We start from the raw sequence: 20,411 nt of genomic DNA, 5'->3' as shown, positions 1-20,411 counted from the left end.
ATATACTGATACAAGTTACCTTTCTGAATTCAAGGAGTATCAAAATTTTAGCACTTCTAGAACAAAACAGGAATGCATTGACACTCATCTTGAAAGTCTCTCTCTTTCGTTTCTGGCATAGTGTCAGACAATCCACCTATATCCTAAATAACTATAAATAGTGAGCTAAGTCCAGTGCTTCCCTTATAAAACAGTTCAGAAATCAAACTTGTCAACAAACACCAGTAGGCAAACAAAGCCAGCAAGCTAGCCCTTTGTCCGTCACTTGCAGTTTCACCATGTAATCCACTGGGCTGATACTGGTGATATGTAGTCATGGCACCAAGCCTGTCAGAGTTTAAGAAGCATTTGGACTGTGCTTTTAGTCATATGGTCTGAATTTTTGGGTAGACCTGTGTGGAGCCAGGAGTTGGACTCGATGATCCTTATGGGTCCCTTCCGACTCGCGATATTCTATGATTCCATGATCCTATGGTGAAAACTTCAAAAGATGTTAAAAAAACAGAATTCTTCATGAGTGAAATGATCTGGAACTTTCAGTCCAGTATCTACTGGCTCACTTTTCCACACTGGACAAAACAATACTGTAAGTGGCAACCTTACAGGCAGCAACAAAATTCAGTCACAGACCATGCTGTCTTCCTTGTGTTTCGACTGCTGGTGAAGAGTGAGAAGACTCGGGAAAACAAGCATGGTCACAGGAAAATTCATCAAGAGCAAAGAAGGAATTCCTGAGACATTTGGAAGTCTGATAGCAGTATAAGCAACAAGTTTTTTAAAAAATAAAAATACGATTTTACATGCATATAGTTCTCTTTAAAATTGTAGTTGGGATTGCCAGATTCGGTAGTAGAGGTTACCTCTTTTCTCTTTCATGTGCTGTTTTTCACACTTCTCTCAAGTCTTTTTAAAAATTAGAGAAAAAAAAAAGAGTGAGCTACTTTCTTTAAATGAACAGAAGTTTTACTTGCAATTGGATTCATCAGCAGGAGGAAAACTGCACGTGGCCTTAAAGACTAATTTTTGAATCATAGGGTCATTTATTTTCTTCTGCCAGAAGTTAATCTCTAAAAACATACTATTGGAAAAAAGAAATGCAAAGACTTCTCAGAAGAATGAAATCTCCCAAAGAAGCTGTGTAACGTCATCACTGAAAGAGATGGTAGCAGGGCCCCCCAATGAATGTGTAAAGATTTTTTTGTTTGTTTGAGATCTGTTGAAATCTGCATTTTCTGACATTTTTAAGACTTGGCCACAAAAAAAACATAGCAACATGATCTTCTGAGTGAGAGGGTAGGTAGACAGGACAAAAAGCTGCTCCCTTCTGAAAAACATGGCCATGAACTCAAGATGCTATGCAGGGACATGGAAGGAAATTACTTTTCTTTTGATACTCAACTATTAAAGAACTATGAAGCAGACACAAGCTGTCATATCCTTACTACCTGCTGATAAGACCTCAACCCCTCAGGCCTATAAGCCCTCAGTGAGAACAAATACCCCTCCAGGCCTATACCTTATCTCCTATTAGTGTAATAAATTAGGCAACCTCATCTCTACCTCTTTTCTCTGCTTGCTACTTGGAGTGGGAAATGGCAAGTGTCGCTTGAGGAAGCATACAATAAGTCTGAAGAAGCCCTTCCCCATCCAAGCACTCCTGATTGAATTGTTTGGGCAATTCAACACGAAGTTTAAAGTCTTGGGTGTATCTCTCTTCAGCTCGTCCAGCACAGGATTCCTCTTGCTGGGCCCGTCTTTTCTCTCTTTCTTTCTCTGCCCTCAACCACTAATCTCTTCTCCCCATCCTTTGTAATAGTAAAATTTAGCATTTAATTAGTTTAGCAAAATTTAGCATAAAGTTACCCCCCCTAGGAGGGTACTGGCACTTTCTTCATTTGCCTTAGCTTCTCCTCTATCCTGCTGTACAGTGGTTATTTTGGCTCTCCATCTGTGGCTGCAATGGCCTCACTGCACCCTTACGCTCCGGTGCTTCTCCATCTCCAGAAACATTTTCACTAGTCGTACTTTATGCAGTATTTGAACCTTGCTCAGCTACTAATATGTTCAGAAGGTTTCCCACTGTCCAGAAGGCACTCTTGGGTTGACTTGTTTAGTTCCTCAAGTACTGCATAAAGCTACACCTCTCAGGGAAGGACTCATCTCTGATGACTTTCTGGACTGACTTCAGAGATGTCTTGGTTATTGTTGCTCTCCTTTACTGCACACGTGCACTTCATAAGATATCCTCCAATGAAATTACAAAAGAGGAAGTAGCTGCTCAGAAAAAAAAAAAAAAAAAAGTTCCATTTTGCAGTTATGGGACTGCCTTCATTTCCTCTGAATGCCGCACCACAAGTTTTACAAGAGTAAGCGATACAAGACTTGATTACTTTAGTGGAACCAATTGTTTTATATGAGAAAACACTTCAGACCAGTAAGTCCAGATTTTTATCTTGGGTAAAGATACCGAGACATTTCACTGCATGGGATGAAGTTCCAAAGACAAAATCCATTTCCTTCTTAAGCCCAGTAGATACTAGAAGGCCAATGGATACTTTAACACAAGTAATGTAAAATAAATTTAACTCCTAAAACCAGTTATTGTTTTGCTAGTAGAGGAACACACTTCCTGTTTGACTTTAGGTCTGAATTCTGCAGGCAAGTATCACACCTCTGTTAACACCATTCTTGCAGGGTCTTTGGAAGGTCCTATGAACAGAAGTGAGGAATTATTTTCCTTCTGCAGTTTTATGCTTGCTTGGAAGACTGATGACTTCTATGTTCAAAGCAACTATTCGGAGTGCAAGTAAACTGGGTTCTGTCCATGACTTTATCTCAGCTTTCCTACAACTGGCTTAAGAAGTTAATGCCTCAGTTTATTCTCTACTAAGTGTGATTCATAACATTTCCTATGGACAGAAAAAGTTGAGATTTTAATTAATTATGGAGCATAAGGAACTCAGATAACAGTCTAGAGGCCATGGCACAAAATCTGCAAAGAAGCCTGCCAGCTGCTGGTTGATCCAATCATCTGGCCACCTCCAGGGAAGGAGATGGCCTGCCCTGCCCACATGTTCATTATTTCAAATGACCTTCCCAATGCTTTTGTTAGGCCTGAAAGAGCAGTCCTTCCTCATGCATGGCTCCCACTGAAGTATGCAGATTTCAGGCCCATGTTCTGCTGTTGTCCTGGCTGTCTGCATGCAGTTGTCCTTGCCTGGAGGCTTACCCTGCCCCATCCATATGTTCTCTCCCTGCAGGTCACTTGCTGGGCTTCCAGGTGTTGCCCTCTGATGCCTACTGATATTGTCAGGACTTTCAGAGATGTCCTGCCTACCCACGTGTTGATAGCTTTGCCATATCCTGTCTGCCTAAAGTTGACTGTACACCTGCTCTAAATGTATTCTCCAAATGGGCTGTGCTGCTCCATTTCATGCCACTTTTTTTTTTTTTTTTTGAATGCTTCCAGGAGAAATATGTTAAAATAATCATCATAAAAGAGATACTTGCTCCCTACCCAACTCTGAAATCCTAATGGTGGAAAAATCCAGCTTGTTTGCTCTAAAAGCAATATTGAACTCAAAGAAATGGGTATCTGGATGTTTCTAACTATCAGAGTCACAGAAAAATATCCATGTCTTTTAAGTTCAGATGATTCCACTGAGACCTTTAGAGTGCCAGACAAGAAAACTGGGAATATAATTGAGAAAACATATAAACCTAAATTAAATAAACTTCACCTACTTAGTACAGTGAGAATAAACATATGCAACATTCAATATTTGTAACTTTTTTCTTAAATCACCTTGCTTTATAGCATGCTACCAGCCATAACACTCAATAAAACCAAGCAGTGCGAGTTACAAATGCATTAATCACCAATAGCACGTAGCAGGAAATCAAATAAAATAAAAATGAATGATGGCGATAATTCACCCTCAACATGCACTCTAGCTCCCAATGTTAATGCAACATCATGTGCCATAAATATAAATCTGCATGGTGGACGTTTTTTTTGAGGATTGAAGGAGGGGTACATGATGCAAGTGGCAGAATGACGTGCACATACAAAAAATATTGCTCTGTACACCAATAAATTATATGACAGCAAACCAACCGTGCAAACACTAATTATACTTTCCTTTTCACTAATTGTCTGTGGTCTCTTTTAAGTCCTTTACTACTTCTGTTACAATTTTAAGAGCTTTTGTTGTTGTTAAAAATAACCTACACACCCTCCCTGCCTTTAATTCAAAAGCTTTTCTGTTTGTCCCATTCAGCCTGTGCTCTGTTGGAAGGTTATTATAATCTTGGCATTCATCTGTTGCATTTCTTTCAGAGAATCCACATAAGCAAAATCTGTTGGCAGGAACATTATTGGTTTAATATTCAGTAACTTCTAATATACAAGGAACATAATGCTAAAATTAAGACCCTCTGTATGCTGTATTTTCCAATTATTTCATCCTAATAGCAACAGACAATGCTAATATAAATCATAGTGACGATTAGCAGTGTATTCTTTGCTTGAATAGAGTAGAAGATATCCAAATCTATGTGAAAAAAAAAAGAAAGGAAATTTAGGAAGACGGCATGGAACATTATAACAAGACCCTTTACTTTGGCTCCTCAGAGGTTATATCCTTGCACTCATGCATGAAAAATCACTGCTAGCTGGACAGAATAATCTTAAAACCATCCCTCTTTTCCCCTGCCTTGTTTTTCACTTACCTTCCGAGTGCTGAGGGGTTCCACAGGGGGTAGAAGGGGTCTTCAGCTCTTCCTGGGACTCTATGGATGCTGGGCTGACACACTTGGGCACAGGCGAGGATGGGGCTGAAGGAGATCGCAGGTTCAAGGACAGCTCACTTCTGCCTCGGCTTATACTCCGACTCTTCAGCTCCTTCTCATACTCCTCAGCTGCCAACCTCTCCAGGTATTTGTATCTGAAAGTTAAATTCCAAAGGGTTTCCGTAAAGAAAAAGAAGTCTGTGGCTGATGCTTGTTTATGGATGAAACACCTGCAGAGAGTGAGCTGACTTCCTGACACAAGGTGTACAGCACTGAACCGAATGCTTGGTCAGTCTGCCAAAAAACGCACACCAAAGCAAAAACTACTGCCCTGAAAAATGTTAAATTGCTCATGACAAAACAAAAGCAAAAAGCAGCAGAATTAAACAGTCCTCAGATATAGTATTGTGTCTGCATAGTCCTTCTCCTTTTGGAAGCATTTGTCTGTCCTCTTTTTCACCCTCCTCCTTCACCTCCTCCTCCTCCTCTCAGCCCTCCCTCTCCCAAAACTAAAATGGGAGGGGAAAAAAAAAAAAAAAAAAAAAAAAGACCTCCAAAGCCAGAGCCCCTTAATACTGATGCAAATAGCCAAAGTCTGAGACTTGCTGCAAGGAGAGGAAAATGGTTCAGTGCAGCAGACAAAAACAGATCTCCCTGAAAATAATACCACTAATAAATGTTTGGATTGACTATCTCCAGTCTCTGAACCTGCTTCTATTTGCTCTGAGAGCAATGCACTGGAATTCACTTTGTTCTCTCCAGAGCCTACAATGGAAAGTTTTCTTTTTTTTCTATTCTAAAAAATTTCTCTGCCGGACTCAGACATCCAATAGCTTGGACCTGACGTCACATGTAGTTTATTCATCAAAGTCACTTTAAAAGAACAAAGATACATCTGTTTTGCATTTTAGGCAGGCAGAACTCACTAACTGTTTATTAAGACCAGCTACCAATCATATTCTTCATAGTGTGCTTTATACATTTCGACCAAAATAACTTTGAAATACGTGCCTCTTCCAGATGTCTGCTAATTTTATCCACCATTATTTGCTAACGAATAAAGTCATGAATACAGCTGGATTGGGCTTTAGACTGTTTGCCTTACCCACAAGTGAACTGTTAAACAGGTTAATCAAGACTACTGCTTACGTCCCTGAAATGCTGTGGTCATCCTCCTCTAACCCACTGTTGTAAACACTTCATAACAGGGAACACTTCTCCTCCCCCAGCCTGCCTCACTGACAGCCTGAATTAGTGTACAAGTGTGCATTAAAAGCAGGAAGGGTAAAGAAGTCAGCCACATGGGGCAACAAACATGCTTAGTACATATGGTAACCACACACACATGCACGTTTGCAAACATCCATAGAGAGTGCAAAAAGAAACGTGGCTTTGAAGAGCACTTCTTGTGTTTTCAGAGGCAATTTGCTTTATTGCAAACAGCAATAATGAAGAACAAACTCATTTTCTTTTATTCCTCCAGAGGTATGCACATGCTTTGAACAAATTCTGCAAGAGAAAGAACCCCTATGGACTCTGGATGAAAATATAACAAGCCACATACTTGTATGGTTATAAAATAGGAACTGTTTACAGTTCTAACATGAAGCCAATTCTAAAGAATGATTTTTGCCTTTTCAATAGAGGAGAAAGCCTTCTGCCGGCATTAGCATAATGTTTTGTTACAGTTAATGAAACCAGTCTTTCTTTTAACTTTGGTCGCTTACACACTGCGCCTTCCAGCTCCTCACAATTAGAGCAGATGGGACTCGAGCCTCAAAAAGAGCCATTCAAACTGATCTCTTAGCTAACACAGGTACAGCCCAGCTGGCTGCAATGGAGGTTTTTGCAATTTGCCAACCAAGATCTGGATAGATCCTTCAGTAACAGGGGAGTTACGATGTTTTATTGTCCCCAGCTCTTTTTCGGCTGTTTTAAGATTTTAGCTTCTGTTGCTGTGTACTTCACAGTTAACCAGCAGAGCAGAGGACTACCACGAAAATGTGCCTTCTCAAAATGTATCTGCTCATTATACTGAAAGAAAAAAAGTAAACCAGAATGGCAGCTCTCATGGCAGCACAGGAGCATAACTAGTTATCAAATGGGAAAGCTAATAAGCAGATGTGGCAATTTAACCAGGAAATAAAATCATTCTACAATCAGTTATTAATGCTCCACACTTGATAAACAACATATATTTATGGGATATCTTGTTTCAGCCCAATGTCTCAGCAATGAATAAATACCAGCATCAAATACACAAGGTCTCATGAAGATCTCATGAAAGGGTGAGGTACCATCCCTCCACTGCATTTAGTTCCTCCAGTATAGGATCGATGCCTTGCCTCTGTGTTTACTGCCATACTCCTTCAAATCATGGAAAACTGCAGCCATCATAACGCCCGTGCTGACTCATTTCTATAGGCGAAGAGCCAAAAATTTGTGGGCTATCCGTTTGGTATGTCTCGTGAAGATTACATTCCACTTCTTCGTTTTCAAGTAGACAAAAATCTCATGAGTTCTCTAGGTCTCAGAGCAATGCCCTGAGGGCAACTCAGAATGTTTCTGGGCCAACAGAGTCACTGAGTGGAAAGCAGACCCATCCCATCGAAGCTGTAAATCACACTAGGGAGGGCTTGGAAGCTCACCTTTGCTGGGTTATTTCTAAACTACCACTGGAAAATACCCAGCCAAGCAAAGTGAGAAAAATCATCGAACAGAAAGAATGCATGAAACAAGTGGTGCTGAGTTATACTCAGAGCCCATCAAACTGCATTTTTTTTCTCCCTGATACAGAGGCCACCCAGAGGCATTGGAAACATGGGTGCCTGTACTCCAGAGCTCAAGGGTGATGTGACAGTACACAGAATGTATCACAGATCTCAGAGAATTTAGACAAAACAGCCCTTTTGTATGTGCTCAATAATCTTTCCTTTTATTTTTCCTAACTGATAGATTTTAAATAAGATTTGAACACTTTGGATATAGCATGTTCTTATTGTCCTTGCACTCTCTTAAAACAAGTCAAAATTCAACCTGCTATATGAAATGAAACTTCATTGGTGCAAAAATGTTAATTAAAAAAAAAGATACAGAAAGACAATGTAATGGACTACTGATGTCTGACCTCACTTGCAGGCATTTTTTCCAATATTTATATTCTGTCAAAGCATATGTGTTTTTCTTCTTTATGGGGAAGAACTTAAAAGTTAAACATTGCAGTTCAAAAAGCCCCCAATGATAGAGGGACACTACTATTGATGAATGAAATTGTCTCAGACTGCACAGCAGTGATGTTCTGCTGGTGAACACTTCCAAAAAACTTCTCCAGTTGACTTGGTGTGTTCCATGTGCTGGAGAGCTCACTTAATTTGTTTCAAGACTTGCTGATGAGCATACTCGCTGCAAAAAGTGGTAATCAGCTGAAATCTGTGTATGATGCTTATGTGCTCAGATGCATTTCATTTTAGAAAATGCCTTAAAGTAATTTGTAATTGTGTTTAGAAGGACAAAGAATGACCATCAAATGTTTTTTACTCTTAGAGATGTCAAAATCGTATTTTAATATAGTTACTTTAGCCACAACAGATATGCTGGCAGATGAGACTTTCATCTGCAGAAAAAAAATTGCCTTTTGGTGTATGATGAGTTTCTGAAAAAAAAAAAGCATCACAACAACTGCTGAGAAGGCCGCTCTCATAGTTTGATAATATAATTCCAGTTCCTGACAATTCTGAAAGTATCTCTATATAGCAACCTCTAGAGGGCCATTAAAGCAGTATTGAAGCAATCTGGATGATTTTTCATCTACTATTTATTCAGTAATGTGCATATTTTCCAGGTAAAAACAAGAGATCCCTCCAGGGTGTAATTACTAGTGGAAGCAGAGATGAAGCTACTGAAAGGCAAAGGTCTTTAGACAAGTATTCCTTGAAAAATGTGTTTTCATAAGCACATAGCTCCCAGACTAGCCCAGAGTTTCTAAACTATTTAACTGAATGTAAAAAAAAAAAAAAGAGGAAAAAAAGAAAAAAGGCTCAGTCCCTTTAAATATGCTATCTAAATAAAACTAAAACAATGTCTTAATGACAAATGCTGCTAAGCTTTATAATTTACTAACAGATGTTTAGAAAGACTGGCAAAGAAAACTTGGCCCTGAAAGACTAAAAAACACTGGGAGTGGGTCAGACCCATTTCCATCAGCCTGTAGTGGCAGTTTTCCAATGCTTGTTATCCCACTTTCTTCCCTTTATCCTCAGTTGCCTTTTCTGACCCTCCAGAAAAAGCTTGGGACCCACTGGATGAGAAACACAGGCTTATTCAATTTATAACTACACTAAATTTGGGCAAATTTCTGAGGCAAATCAAGTAAACTTATTTCCCACACAAATAGATAAAAGATAGATCATCAATCACTCTTATGCATTCCAGTCCCACTGCTCCTTATTTATTGCTGTGCTTACAGCTGGACTTGATTTTCCTCTTTAATAACACAACAGCTTACTTACAGAGTTCTTTTTGAATGAAAGTGTTCTGTGCATGCATAGTTAGTGTAAATACACAACAGCTACACAATATACGAAGTGGAAACAACCAAAGGGAAGGATGGATGCAGCATATACAGACCTCTCTTCTCTTGCTTGTCTTAGTTCTTCTCTTTTGTCTAAATAATCACGGCTAAAAAGAGAATTGCAGTAAGTTGCAGAGGAAACCGAAAGAATAAAGTAAGTAGCAGAAGTATGTGTACAGTAGGAGAAACCAAGAGCAGCACAAGAAACTTTATCAGAAACAATGAAGGCTGTTTTCAACAAAACTTATTAGACTTTGTCCTCTGAAAAAATGCTGAAAAGTAGCTATGTACACTTTACCCCACATGTATGTGTACACCTGTTACACAGTTTGGATAGTCATTAGAAGTGATAATAAAAGTTTTAAAAAAATAATAATAACCTGAAGCACATTTTGAAACTTGATACCTGGAATTAGACAAAAGAAATTGGTCTCTTTCTTAAGAAGCAAGCCCCTTAGCGGCTGTTAAACAATTATTCACTATCTCCAGCTTGAATGCCCTGAAACAATGATTGCTGGTATCTGGGATGTTATATCAAGCCAAGGAGCAGACTCCTTGCCCTGTTTCTAATACACCTTTCCTAATTGTATGTTAGTTGCCACAGCTAGAAACAGAAGAGCAGACTGTCTGGGCCTTTGGCATTACCAAGTAGGATAATCTTCTTTTAAAGCGCATTCAAGATCATCTGACAGGTGAAATCCTTTAACTTCTTTGTTTTTCACCCTGAGTTCTAGACAAAAACCTCCGTCTATTTCAGCTGTCCCTTTCTCAGCCCCTCAAGTAACTTGTATATTTAACCTCTGCCAAGTCGACTTTGCAGGATGCCTGGGCACTGTAACCTCAGGTAGGCCTGTCACATCCACAGATGAAAAATTCCTCAGCAAGAAAATTTAACTCAGAGAACAGCAGAACTCAGTGAACATCCAGCCTGCCACAATAACACAGCAAAATAGTTCTGTACAATATATTTTAATATATAGCTGAATCTGCTGGATACAATGGCTGAGAATGTTAGATTCTTCCCCATTGTAACCTATGAGTACCAGAAAGATTTTCAGAACCATTCAATTTCTAAAGAAAACACTGTTTTTTTCTCTTCGTATTGTGTCATAAAATGAATTACCTGCCATCTATAATGCCAACAGCTATCAAACACCTGTTTGCAGCTGCCCTTCAGAAGTCAGCATTAACATGGAACACACCTTATTGTTTCAGACCATCTCCATATTCTTTTGAATCACTGAACTGGTTATACTTTGAAGATATTTTCAGAGTATTCTTTGCATTTAAAATAACTATGGGAATAACACCTAAGTAAAACAAATGAACAAACAAACAAATAAAATTAACTAGGAATTTTTCAGCAGGAAAACATGGAAATTACTTGTATCCTCTGACTACTTCCACCTCTCCCTACAGCTGAAGCATAACCCTCTCTTTTTAGGTCATATCGTTTTACATATGGAATAGGAACAATAGTCCTACTGAGAAAAAATATTAATTTTGTAAAGCTTTCCTTTTGCTAGCAGTAGCTTTTAAAGCATTTTAACACCTCTCCTAAAAACAAGCTCTTTCACAACTGGTGATGCTCCCCTCTAAATTATTCTCAATTTGTCAATAATGGTGCCAGAATCTAGTGCAACGTTGTCAAGACAGAGTTGGAAAGAATGAGACAACACATGAGTCATGATGGTAAATCCAGTACTGCTCACGAGTTTAAAGGCTGTGAATTGGAAGTGCTATTTTTAATCAAAAATACATCTTCAGGGGTTGGGTTTCCAGCCAGACTGATGATACGATAATGAAATCCCAAGAACTCTTACAAAACTGTCCACGACTGTTTGCTGTGGCTTTGTCCTCCTCCTTCCGTACTGTTTAATCAACTGTGGGATGCCATCTGAAAAGTTTGGTGGCTTTGGAGACCCTCCTCTACTCAAACACAAGCTATAACTTTGGGGTGACCAGGGAACTCAAATATGAAAGATGAAAACACCGGGTATTGAAAAATTGTTGTCTTAAATATGTAACAGTCATGACATTTAGTTAACCAGTTTCTGACTCTGAAGTAATGGGATGAAGATGTAAATTAAAAAAAAAAAAAAAGTAGTTTTTGTGACTTTAAGGAAGCTCTTTCAGTGACAGAACAACTACTGTAGCCAATCTTTAGTGAAAAGTGTAGATCTGTTTTTCAAACAGGTCCAGCTGCCAAATGTCCTGGTGGCTTTTTTTGGACTGGGAGTTTCCTTTCTGAAAGATCATGTTGGCTTTCCACGACAGCCTGCTGCAGCCTGATGATACTACTTAGAGGGAAAGTTTTTGGAAAACACTTGAGGACTGAGACCTGATTGATTCCGTTTCAGGAGAACTTGGGAAGCTGTTGGCTGCCAAAGATCCTATTATGGTGCTCTTCCACCTTCCCTCCACCTCTCATTTTCTTCCAAACTAGCTATCTTCTGGAGCCAGTAGAATATCTCCTTCAACCAACCAACCAACCACTAGCAAGTTACTCCTCTTTCGAAATTCACTACGAAACAAACCATTTCCACTTCTTACTAGAGATGATTACAGTGAAAACAATCCTGCATACTAATAAACAAACTCACATGAAACCCAGTGCCATCTTTTCCCTAAATAGCAACTCTCAGGCAACAAAACGTTTATCCTACCATTATTTAGATTACTGCATTATACCTTCTGACTGCTGAAAATATGCTTACTTTTCACTCCCAACTATGAAAAAAAAACAAATTCTTTCTCAGTGCACACTCTTCATACGGTAGCCATGCCATTTCAGCAACAGGCACCTTATCTATCCCAAGCCCACTGCAGTCTTTGGTGATGCCTGTACTGAGATTTCCAGCCACAAATCTAACAGGAAGAGAGGACTTACTTCTTACTATCCTCAGATATCTTGGGATCCTATGATATTGTCTTAGATGTGAAAATGTAGAGTCCTGTATTCAGATGGGGCCTTTATCCGGCCACAGATTGAGCGATAATTTTGATAATTATTTTCTGTCACTTGCTGTTTCCAGGAAGGAGAGGTACATGCTCAAAAAAGCAGGAATAAGTATACCCCAAGACAGCAAAATGCTTTTACTTTGCAAAACATGAAAGCAAAAAGATGTCTCAGTGCTGTCCCTTCCTCCCTTCTTGACAAATTCCTCCCACTGTTTCACCTTCGAACCTGTGCCTCACTGAGATTGTACCCTGAGAATCATAGAATCATTAAGGTTGGAAAAGACCTCAAAGAAGGAGCATATTAGCTAACAAACTTGGCCTGTGTGGATATCCAGCCTGAATAATTGGCAAATATATAACTATCTTAAAGAATGTGCTAGTTTATTAATGACAAAATTCACCGGAATGTGTTTAATATCAGTTCTTAAGATACTCATATCAAGAAAGGTATCTAAAGATATCCATGAACTATTCAGCAATTCAATTATTTTGCAATTAAATATCTCAATGATTTATGGACCCATCACATTAAGACGAAAGAGTGGTAGTGAATATGGTTCCTACTTGAATTTGTTTCTTTCTTCACGTTCTATTCGTTGCAACCTTTCTTCTCTCTCTTGACGTCGCCTTTCTCTTTCTGCTGCCAAGGACTCCTGGTGCTGCCGAAAAGATGATGTAAGGAGACCACCCAAAGCTGGCCTGCAGAAAAAGGAGATCAGATTTCTCAATGTCACTTTTATTGATTATACTGGCAAAATGTTAGTAGCAATCATTCAGCAAGTAACATAATCCCAACCAAGAGAATGACATGACACATTTATGTTTCAAACCACTGACTAAGTAGCTAATTGCTGAATTGATTTTAGATACTATGATGAGCTTAAGAATCACAGATAGGGTAGGTTTCATATATTGCTAAGTTTATGAAGTACAAATAAAAAAGTACCTGTGAGAATTCTTCAGCATATTTCAAATTGCAATATTGCCGGATTTTTTTTCTCTCTCTCTCTTTTTTTTTTTTTTAACTTTTTAATCCTGTTAATGGAAAAACTGAACCCTATAATGGATTTTTGAAATTCAGAAGAAAAAAAAAAAAAGCCTGAAATACTTTTCAAGTACTTCCCAAATGTCTTATGCAATGATGTTAAAAACAGGTGTGTCATAAACACCTGAGAGTCCTGTACACAGAAAAACAAAAGTAGAAGAAGATCTTAGAATCTCCCTTCAGCACTGAATGTTCTCTTAAGTAGGGGTTTATTTTTCCTTTACATGTTACCAAATTCTGTTATCATAATTTCCTTGCTGCCTGTGATGCAAAGGCAAAATGAATCGTGTGTAGGAACATGTAAATACAATACACAGGAACAGCACAGGTAGCTATAACAATCATTAAGTGTAATCAAAATAGCTATTAAAAAATCAGATGAAATGAGGCTGGAGGAGAATAGATTACCCATTTTCCTTTCCTTGCCCTAGGCAGGATGTAGTCTTTTCAAACCATTCCTGAAAACCTTTTGTCTGACCTGCCTCAGAAGCTCTTGATGATGAAGATCCACTTCAGTGCTTAACTATTTTTTTTTTTGACGTTTAGCCCATTTTGTTCTTCTGTCCACAGTGAACAAAAAGAACAAGCTGCTTTATGGCTAAGCAGGAATTAGTCCAAAAGGGGACTTTCTTTGCAGTCCTCCTACTATAACTAAGAACTAGATGCTCCACAGTAGGTTACTGTAATGAAGAGGTCTAAGTGTCACCACTAGCAATGCATAAGTTTTTTAAGATGCATGAGAGAAACCAACGAAACACCCAGCCAAAAAGTGGGACTTTTTCATCAGAAATGGCAGCCTCTACAGTAGATTTCTCAGATATGAAACTTATTTCTCCTTTGAGATGAAACAGCTCCAAGCAGTAAATGCACTTTTAAAAGCTACATTTATAAATGCTTATAGTTTCGTCTTGACACAGATCATTATTATTATATTTTATTGAAACTACTACTTTGGCTATGAGAGTGGCTCCTCTTACACATCTTTTCCCCAAAGTGGTGGTACTGGTACCACCAACCTTTCACATGGCAAGAGAGTTCCCTCAGAGTAAATGTGTGTGTCTGTCTGTCTCTCAGACAGGAAATATCTATATTATACAGGGTAGCTTTATACAGATGTAAATGTATCCACACTGATTGAATTAGACTGATAAAATCAAAAAGACATAGCTCATGTAGAGCGGTTTCTGTGCATTGTTGTAACATGAGTTTTGCTATGAAAGGATTAATGAAAGAAATAGTTATTGCCTTTTTTTTTTTTTTTAAAGAGACTGAACCCTGCATAAAGGATGTGTCTCAAACCAGCAATGGAAATCTGAATAAATTTTCATTATTATTAAAGACTCAGACTCTTTCCCTTTTTTATTTACATTCCCATGAGTGCATAACGTAGGCATTTTGTGTAATGTCACCAGTTCACCAGTGAAAATAGGTGTAGGAGAAAACAAAAATATTAATGCAAAACGATCTTCGGAGTGTCTACGTCTGTGTAAGCAGCAATGTCACAGAACATTGCCATTTCAGCCCTACTGGAAGCAAGGCAGTATGAATATAATTTCAATAAATTCAATAAATTGAATTTCAATATGTTATATCCCACCCGCATAAACATTACATAAGATGGTATAAAACTTGATATTCTGTAAGCCTCCTTTCTGGCACTCCTCCAGAGCTACAGTATCAATGCTGGATCACACTCAAAACCATAAAAATCTCCAATATTCCTCTGCACTAAGAAAAAGGGGGGGGGGGAAAAAACCCCAACTCCTGACAGTCAAGTATGTGTGGTGAATTTTTTCCTTAAGCATACTTTAAATTGATTTTAACTTTTGACCTTTTAATACATGCTGCAAGAGAAAACTCTCAGCAGTAAGAGTGGCACCACTGTACTAAGGTTAAAAAATCAGAGATCCATCCCTGTGGTAGTGTGAACAACCATAGCAATCATCAGAAAATGTGCTAGGATGTGGAAAATGGGACAGTGTCTCCACTTGAAACCATTTGGAAATAAACTGGAAGAGATGGTGAAAAGAGGGTTCCTACCAAGTCTATGCTCTTATCTGTTCCATGTATTTAACTTGCTGTCCCATCCCATTTAGCTTCATTAAGTCTGCAATTTCCATTTAGAGTCAAAGGAAGTTTTGACTTGATAAAACCTGAAGGAAAATTTAAGGAAAGGATGGAGTGATGCTGAGAGACTCACGGTGTGATTGTAGTCTGCACAATGTCTAGCAGGTTGAAAACCCTGAGCTCTGACTAAGCTCTTTGGGGGTCTACAGTGAATACAAATTCTTATCTAAGGGATTACAGGGAAATTGTAGGGAGATGTGCAGCTCAGTTGTGCATATGGGATTCTAACCTGACCCTAGTAGTAAAATGTCTCCACATGCCAAAACACCTTGTCTGGATGTTTGATCTAGAGCAGTTTGGCTAGCACTGTTCACTTGGTTAACATTTGCAGATGTATGAACAGCAGCTTCGCAATCTAAATAAAAGATCCACAAGCATATAGTCAGAAAAAAAAAATCTGAGAAACTGCTGAACATCCATATGCCCTATTAGTTTGCCACCTCTTGGAAACTAATCAAATCAATAGTAACTAGCCAAAACTTGTTACTTCCCAGTGGTTATTTAAGGACCCCATACTAGAGCTGAGTTGCAAGTTAGACTGTAGTGTACACACACATATTTGAATCAATTCACTTCTCAAATGCAGTCACTTCTGGACTGCCATATTACAATGAATCATTGAATCATTTAGGTTGGAAAAGACCTCTAAGACTGTGAAGTCCAACCCTTAACCTAGCACTGCCACGTCGACCATTAAACCATGTCACTAAGCTCTACTTTTACATTTACATCTTCACCTACATTGAAGACCTCCAGGGATGGTGACTCGACCACTTCCCTGGGCAGCCTGCTCCAATACTTCACAACCCTTTCAGTGAAGAGATTTATCCTAATAACCAACCTAAGCCTCCCCTGGCACAACTTATGGACATTTGCTCTTGTCTTATCACTTGGTGCTTGGGAGAACAGACCAATCCCCACCTTCCTATAGCCTCCTTCTATGTAATTGTAGAGCACATTAAAGAAGGATAGAGCGAGGTGGGGATAGATAGCTCACTCATTTTGTGGCACTGACTTCTTAAAGCACAAATAGTCAGGGTTTGGGTTTCCAGTCACATTTAGAAAGCACCAGGCAATGAAACAGCACTGATAGAGCTGGGTTAGTGCTTGCTTCGTGGTTAGATCCTGCCCAGCCCACTCAACCGGACCCCCTTCCGCTCCTGGAAGACCACACCTCACATCAAATGCTGAGATTTGCCTTATGAAATTTAGTAAGCTCACAGCTTCACTGCTGCTATCAAACACTGTAACCAAATTGGGTATTCAGATGCATCAAACCTCTTTTTAATGTAAACTGCAACTGCAAATGAGCACATTTTAATATTCAATACGTTCTATCCTTTTTTTACATGTGCATAAACTAAAACTGGAGAAAACAGGTGTTACTTTCAGGTTGTATACGGGTGTATAACAGCCAGAAGGGAAGGCAAGTGGTAAGATGTACTACTCAAACATTCTAAACAATTTGGAAACAGATTTGTCTACGTCTGGTTGGTCTGTAAAATATATTTTTTTTTTGTCTATCTCTGTGGCAATAGTGCTTAAAGTAAATGTTCTCTTTCACTGAACTCATAGTTGAGTTGCAAATGGAGGTGAGATTGGCCAAACCAGCTGGCAGGAATGCTTGGCGAAGCCTTTAGATAATTTTGGTGGTCTGATGCTTTCTAAAGGGTGATGAGACCTCTGGGCCTCAGGAATGCTCAAGTCTTACTGCTTTAGGCTGCATTTTACAAATGGGTAAGTAAGAAAAAGATTTAAAAAAATGAAAATATGAATCTGGCACTGAATGAAAGGTGGTAAGAGATTTTAAAAGAAAAGAATATGTGAATGCTCAATGAAAGCATAACAGTGATCACTCACAAAACTGGTTTATAGCTAATATACGCCAGCATTTTAATGTTGGTGTCTTATGTTACGGAATGGTAATATCAAACATTTGTACAATTCCAAAAACATAATCCAGAAGGATTCTTGCTCTGACAACTATTTTTTAGTCTTGAAGAGAACACAAGGCTATTAAGAATGGACTGTTAATATAAGAATACCAAGAAAAGCTTTGTTCTGCCTGCTGTTAAAATCAGCAAAAGCTAAACAAGATAAGCTATTACATTCTCATTCCAGAAAGAAAACACACAGCAAGAATATGTCCAAGTCTAGGGATTTGTGATTATAGGTCTGTACCATACCATTATGACCTTGGAAGGAGACAGGAAAGAGCAAAGAAGTAAAAAAAAATAAAATAAAATAAAATAAAATAAAGAGGTGACAAAAATATACACAGGGCTGAGGATACAAAATAAAAACATTGTCTGCAGGCCAAAACACTTGTGAAGAAAAATTCAGCTCACCTGACCTACTGCATTTGACACAATGAAATAGTAATCACGATAATAAAAAGCTCTGTGAGACAAGATATCTAACAGTTTTCTGACAATATGTTGCAAGAGTGAATAAGGGACCTGAATTATTATAATCTTTTTGAAAAACAAAGAAAGTATGTCTGTCTTATTCTAAGCCACTTTGTAACAGGAAATTTTCATTTATCAGCTTTAAATGTTCTTCATTATATTTGGAAAGATCTTCTTTTGTGGCTGCATTTTCCTCTGTTAGTTGAATTTTTAAAATTTGCTAAATGGAAGTGGATATCTATAGCAAGAATACAAAATACAAAAGCTTACTTTAGGAGCTAAAATAAAAGAACAGTTGACATATGAGAGGAAATCCCTTTAGGTCATGAAGTTAATATTCAGAACTTTCCTGAATATAACAAGGGTCAGAATCATTAATAATCTTAATAAGCAAGCATTAATTACTCATTTTTTTCCCAATGTGCTCCTGCTCCAGCAGCCATGGGAAGGTTTCAAAGAGGGAACAACAGTTGGCAGCTTCCAGTCTAAGACAGGCCTCAAGTAACTCTAAATGTCTCTTGGCTTTAACCAAATAAATCCGCTTTCCAGCTTACAAAGAGACAAAAGAGGAGGCAAAGCTGCCAAGAGCCATATTGGTTTTCACAGTTAAAGAAACTCTCCTTGTGTTATGTCTCTCTATACGACACGGCAAATTCAAAACTGTGTTGATATAGGATTTTGCAAACAGACTAAACATTACTTGAGGAATCTTTATGAAACTTCTCTCAAAAATAAACAAAAATTTGAGAGAGAAAACTCCTGACTAAGGCTTCCTTTGAGGAAGAAACTTGAGAATGACCAAGAGAAGAACTGATTAACACTGGACTTTAAAATGTCCTGAAAGGCTCCATAAAATGCAGCTATAACAGGGCATAGCTGCACAGAGCCAGGGCAATGGACCAGGACTTTATAGACACGCACTATGTGCAGACTGACATTTACAGTTTTTAAATTGTGCTTCTGTCTTTGTCTGACACAGAGGCCAATCTGCAGCTTCTGAGCCTTCTTCAAGTCACAAATCACCTGGAAGTGGCTTGCAGAGCCCTCCCTTAGATAGAGGCTAACATCCATGTCCCCTAAATATCAGCATTGCAGGTACCTGCAGGTGACAATGTCCTCCACATGTGCTGTGTGTTCAGTCGGTAATACTTAAATTTTATTCTGAAGCTGCAAACTGTCTCATGCTTTCTGTTTAAACCTATGCTGCTGCCATATGATGAAGCATCCAAAGCTGCAATCAAGAATACTGCTTACGCAGTAGTTCAATGAGCAACCCGGCCAGTGTAAGCCACTGCCGCTTCCCAAATTGTAAATCGTCCAGTAATTCCCAAGGTTGCTTTTCCTAGTAAAATCTCAGCAATAAACTTGAGGCTTTTGCTCTGGGCCACTATTATCAACTACCAAGCTATCCCCTCCTCATTATGTTATTCAGAGTGAAAGATGGGCTTGGCATTTACCACAAGAAAAAATAGCCACAGCCACTGGTCTGACACAGTAGATGGTAGAAGCAGAAAGAAAAGAAAGCCAAGGAAAGGGGAACTCTTCTTGGGAGAGCAGCAGCTTTGTAGACTGTATAGTGGGCTTAGTTTCATAGGCTTCTTCCTTTTCTTCAGTGCTTAACAGCTGGAATAAGATAACTCCACAGTGCAGTTTAGTTAGTGATAGATGGCTAATCAAAAAAATACAAAAAACAAAAGATGAGACCGTGCCAAGAAACTTCATCCAGCAGCACTTCCCTGGTGAAGTCAGTTACTGGAAACTTTAATTTCAGTAAAAAAAAAAAAAGAAAAGAAAAGAAAAGAAAAGAAAAAAGTTGCTTAGCATTCTCAAACTTTTTTTTTTTTTTTTTTAGGAGATGCAAATTTGTAAAAGCACCAGATTACCAGAAAATCACTCTTTCAGGCATCTGGAGAGGAAACAACATTCAAAGGAAAAGCATTTACAGACTTTAGCTGAAATTCTTGCTTAGGCTTCCAGTATGGTATTTAATGTATCCTTAAGATCAGTGGAGAAAGCTGACCTACAACCCAGTCATGCTAAGCACAGTACCTGTGTGCACCTGTTGTAGAAATAAATGCTTTAAGGATAAACTGGAAGGTACGTTACCTCTAAAAGACATATTAAGAACATTGAGTCAAACACTCAAAGTTCAAGGTTTATCACAGGAGTAGAAGATAACCTATTGCTGTAGATCATAAAGAAAGTAATACAGAGGGAATTTTAAGGTATGTGAAAAATTTCTTCTTTCTTAAGTCTATTTTCTAATGGTCTGGAAAAATTGGAGAGTGCATTAAACTGGAATAATTTGCTAATGTCCTAACAGGTCCTTACCAAGCTTGGAGATTCGGAGGAACATCAGAGGGACCAGCCAGAAGTGGAGACTAAATTCACACTGACTGGTGAAGAGGATCCAGATTCCAAGCTGAACTTTCTGGCATTTGATCAAACAGATAAAGACAAGAAAATGGGGAATATCAACTCCTGCTCCTAGCACACAATACCCTGAGAA

At 38.6% G+C, this 20,411-nt stretch overlaps 1 protein-coding gene across 9 annotated transcripts in view; it reads right to left on the bottom strand.

Annotated features, from left to right (window-relative positions):
• FHOD3 (formin homology 2 domain containing 3) overlaps positions 1-20,411 on the bottom strand; it is a 415,825-nt gene that overhangs the window by 68,491 nt on the left and 326,923 nt on the right. For 7 of the 9 annotated variants that reach the window (XM_080583589.1, XM_080583581.1, XM_080583582.1 and 4 more), the window contains 3 exons: positions 12,887-13,021; positions 9,418-9,468; positions 4,732-4,946 (listed from right to left, as the gene is read on the bottom strand). In XM_080583589.1, the coding sequence (XP_080439715.1) occupies positions 4,732-4,946; positions 9,418-9,468; positions 12,887-13,021 (401 nt within the window). The remainder of the gene's footprint in view (positions 1-4,731; positions 4,947-9,417; positions 9,469-12,886; positions 13,022-20,411) is intronic. The other 2 variants (XM_080583583.1, XM_080583584.1) reach the window with 1 other exon arrangement.

This window comes from Anser brachyrhynchus (genome assembly GCF_964034855.1).
Source record: "Anser brachyrhynchus genome assembly, chromosome: 2".
In the NCBI taxonomy this organism is placed as follows: domain Eukaryota; kingdom Metazoa; phylum Chordata; class Aves; order Anseriformes; family Anatidae; genus Anser; species Anser brachyrhynchus.
This window is presented reverse-complemented; position numbering and strand designations above follow the sequence as displayed.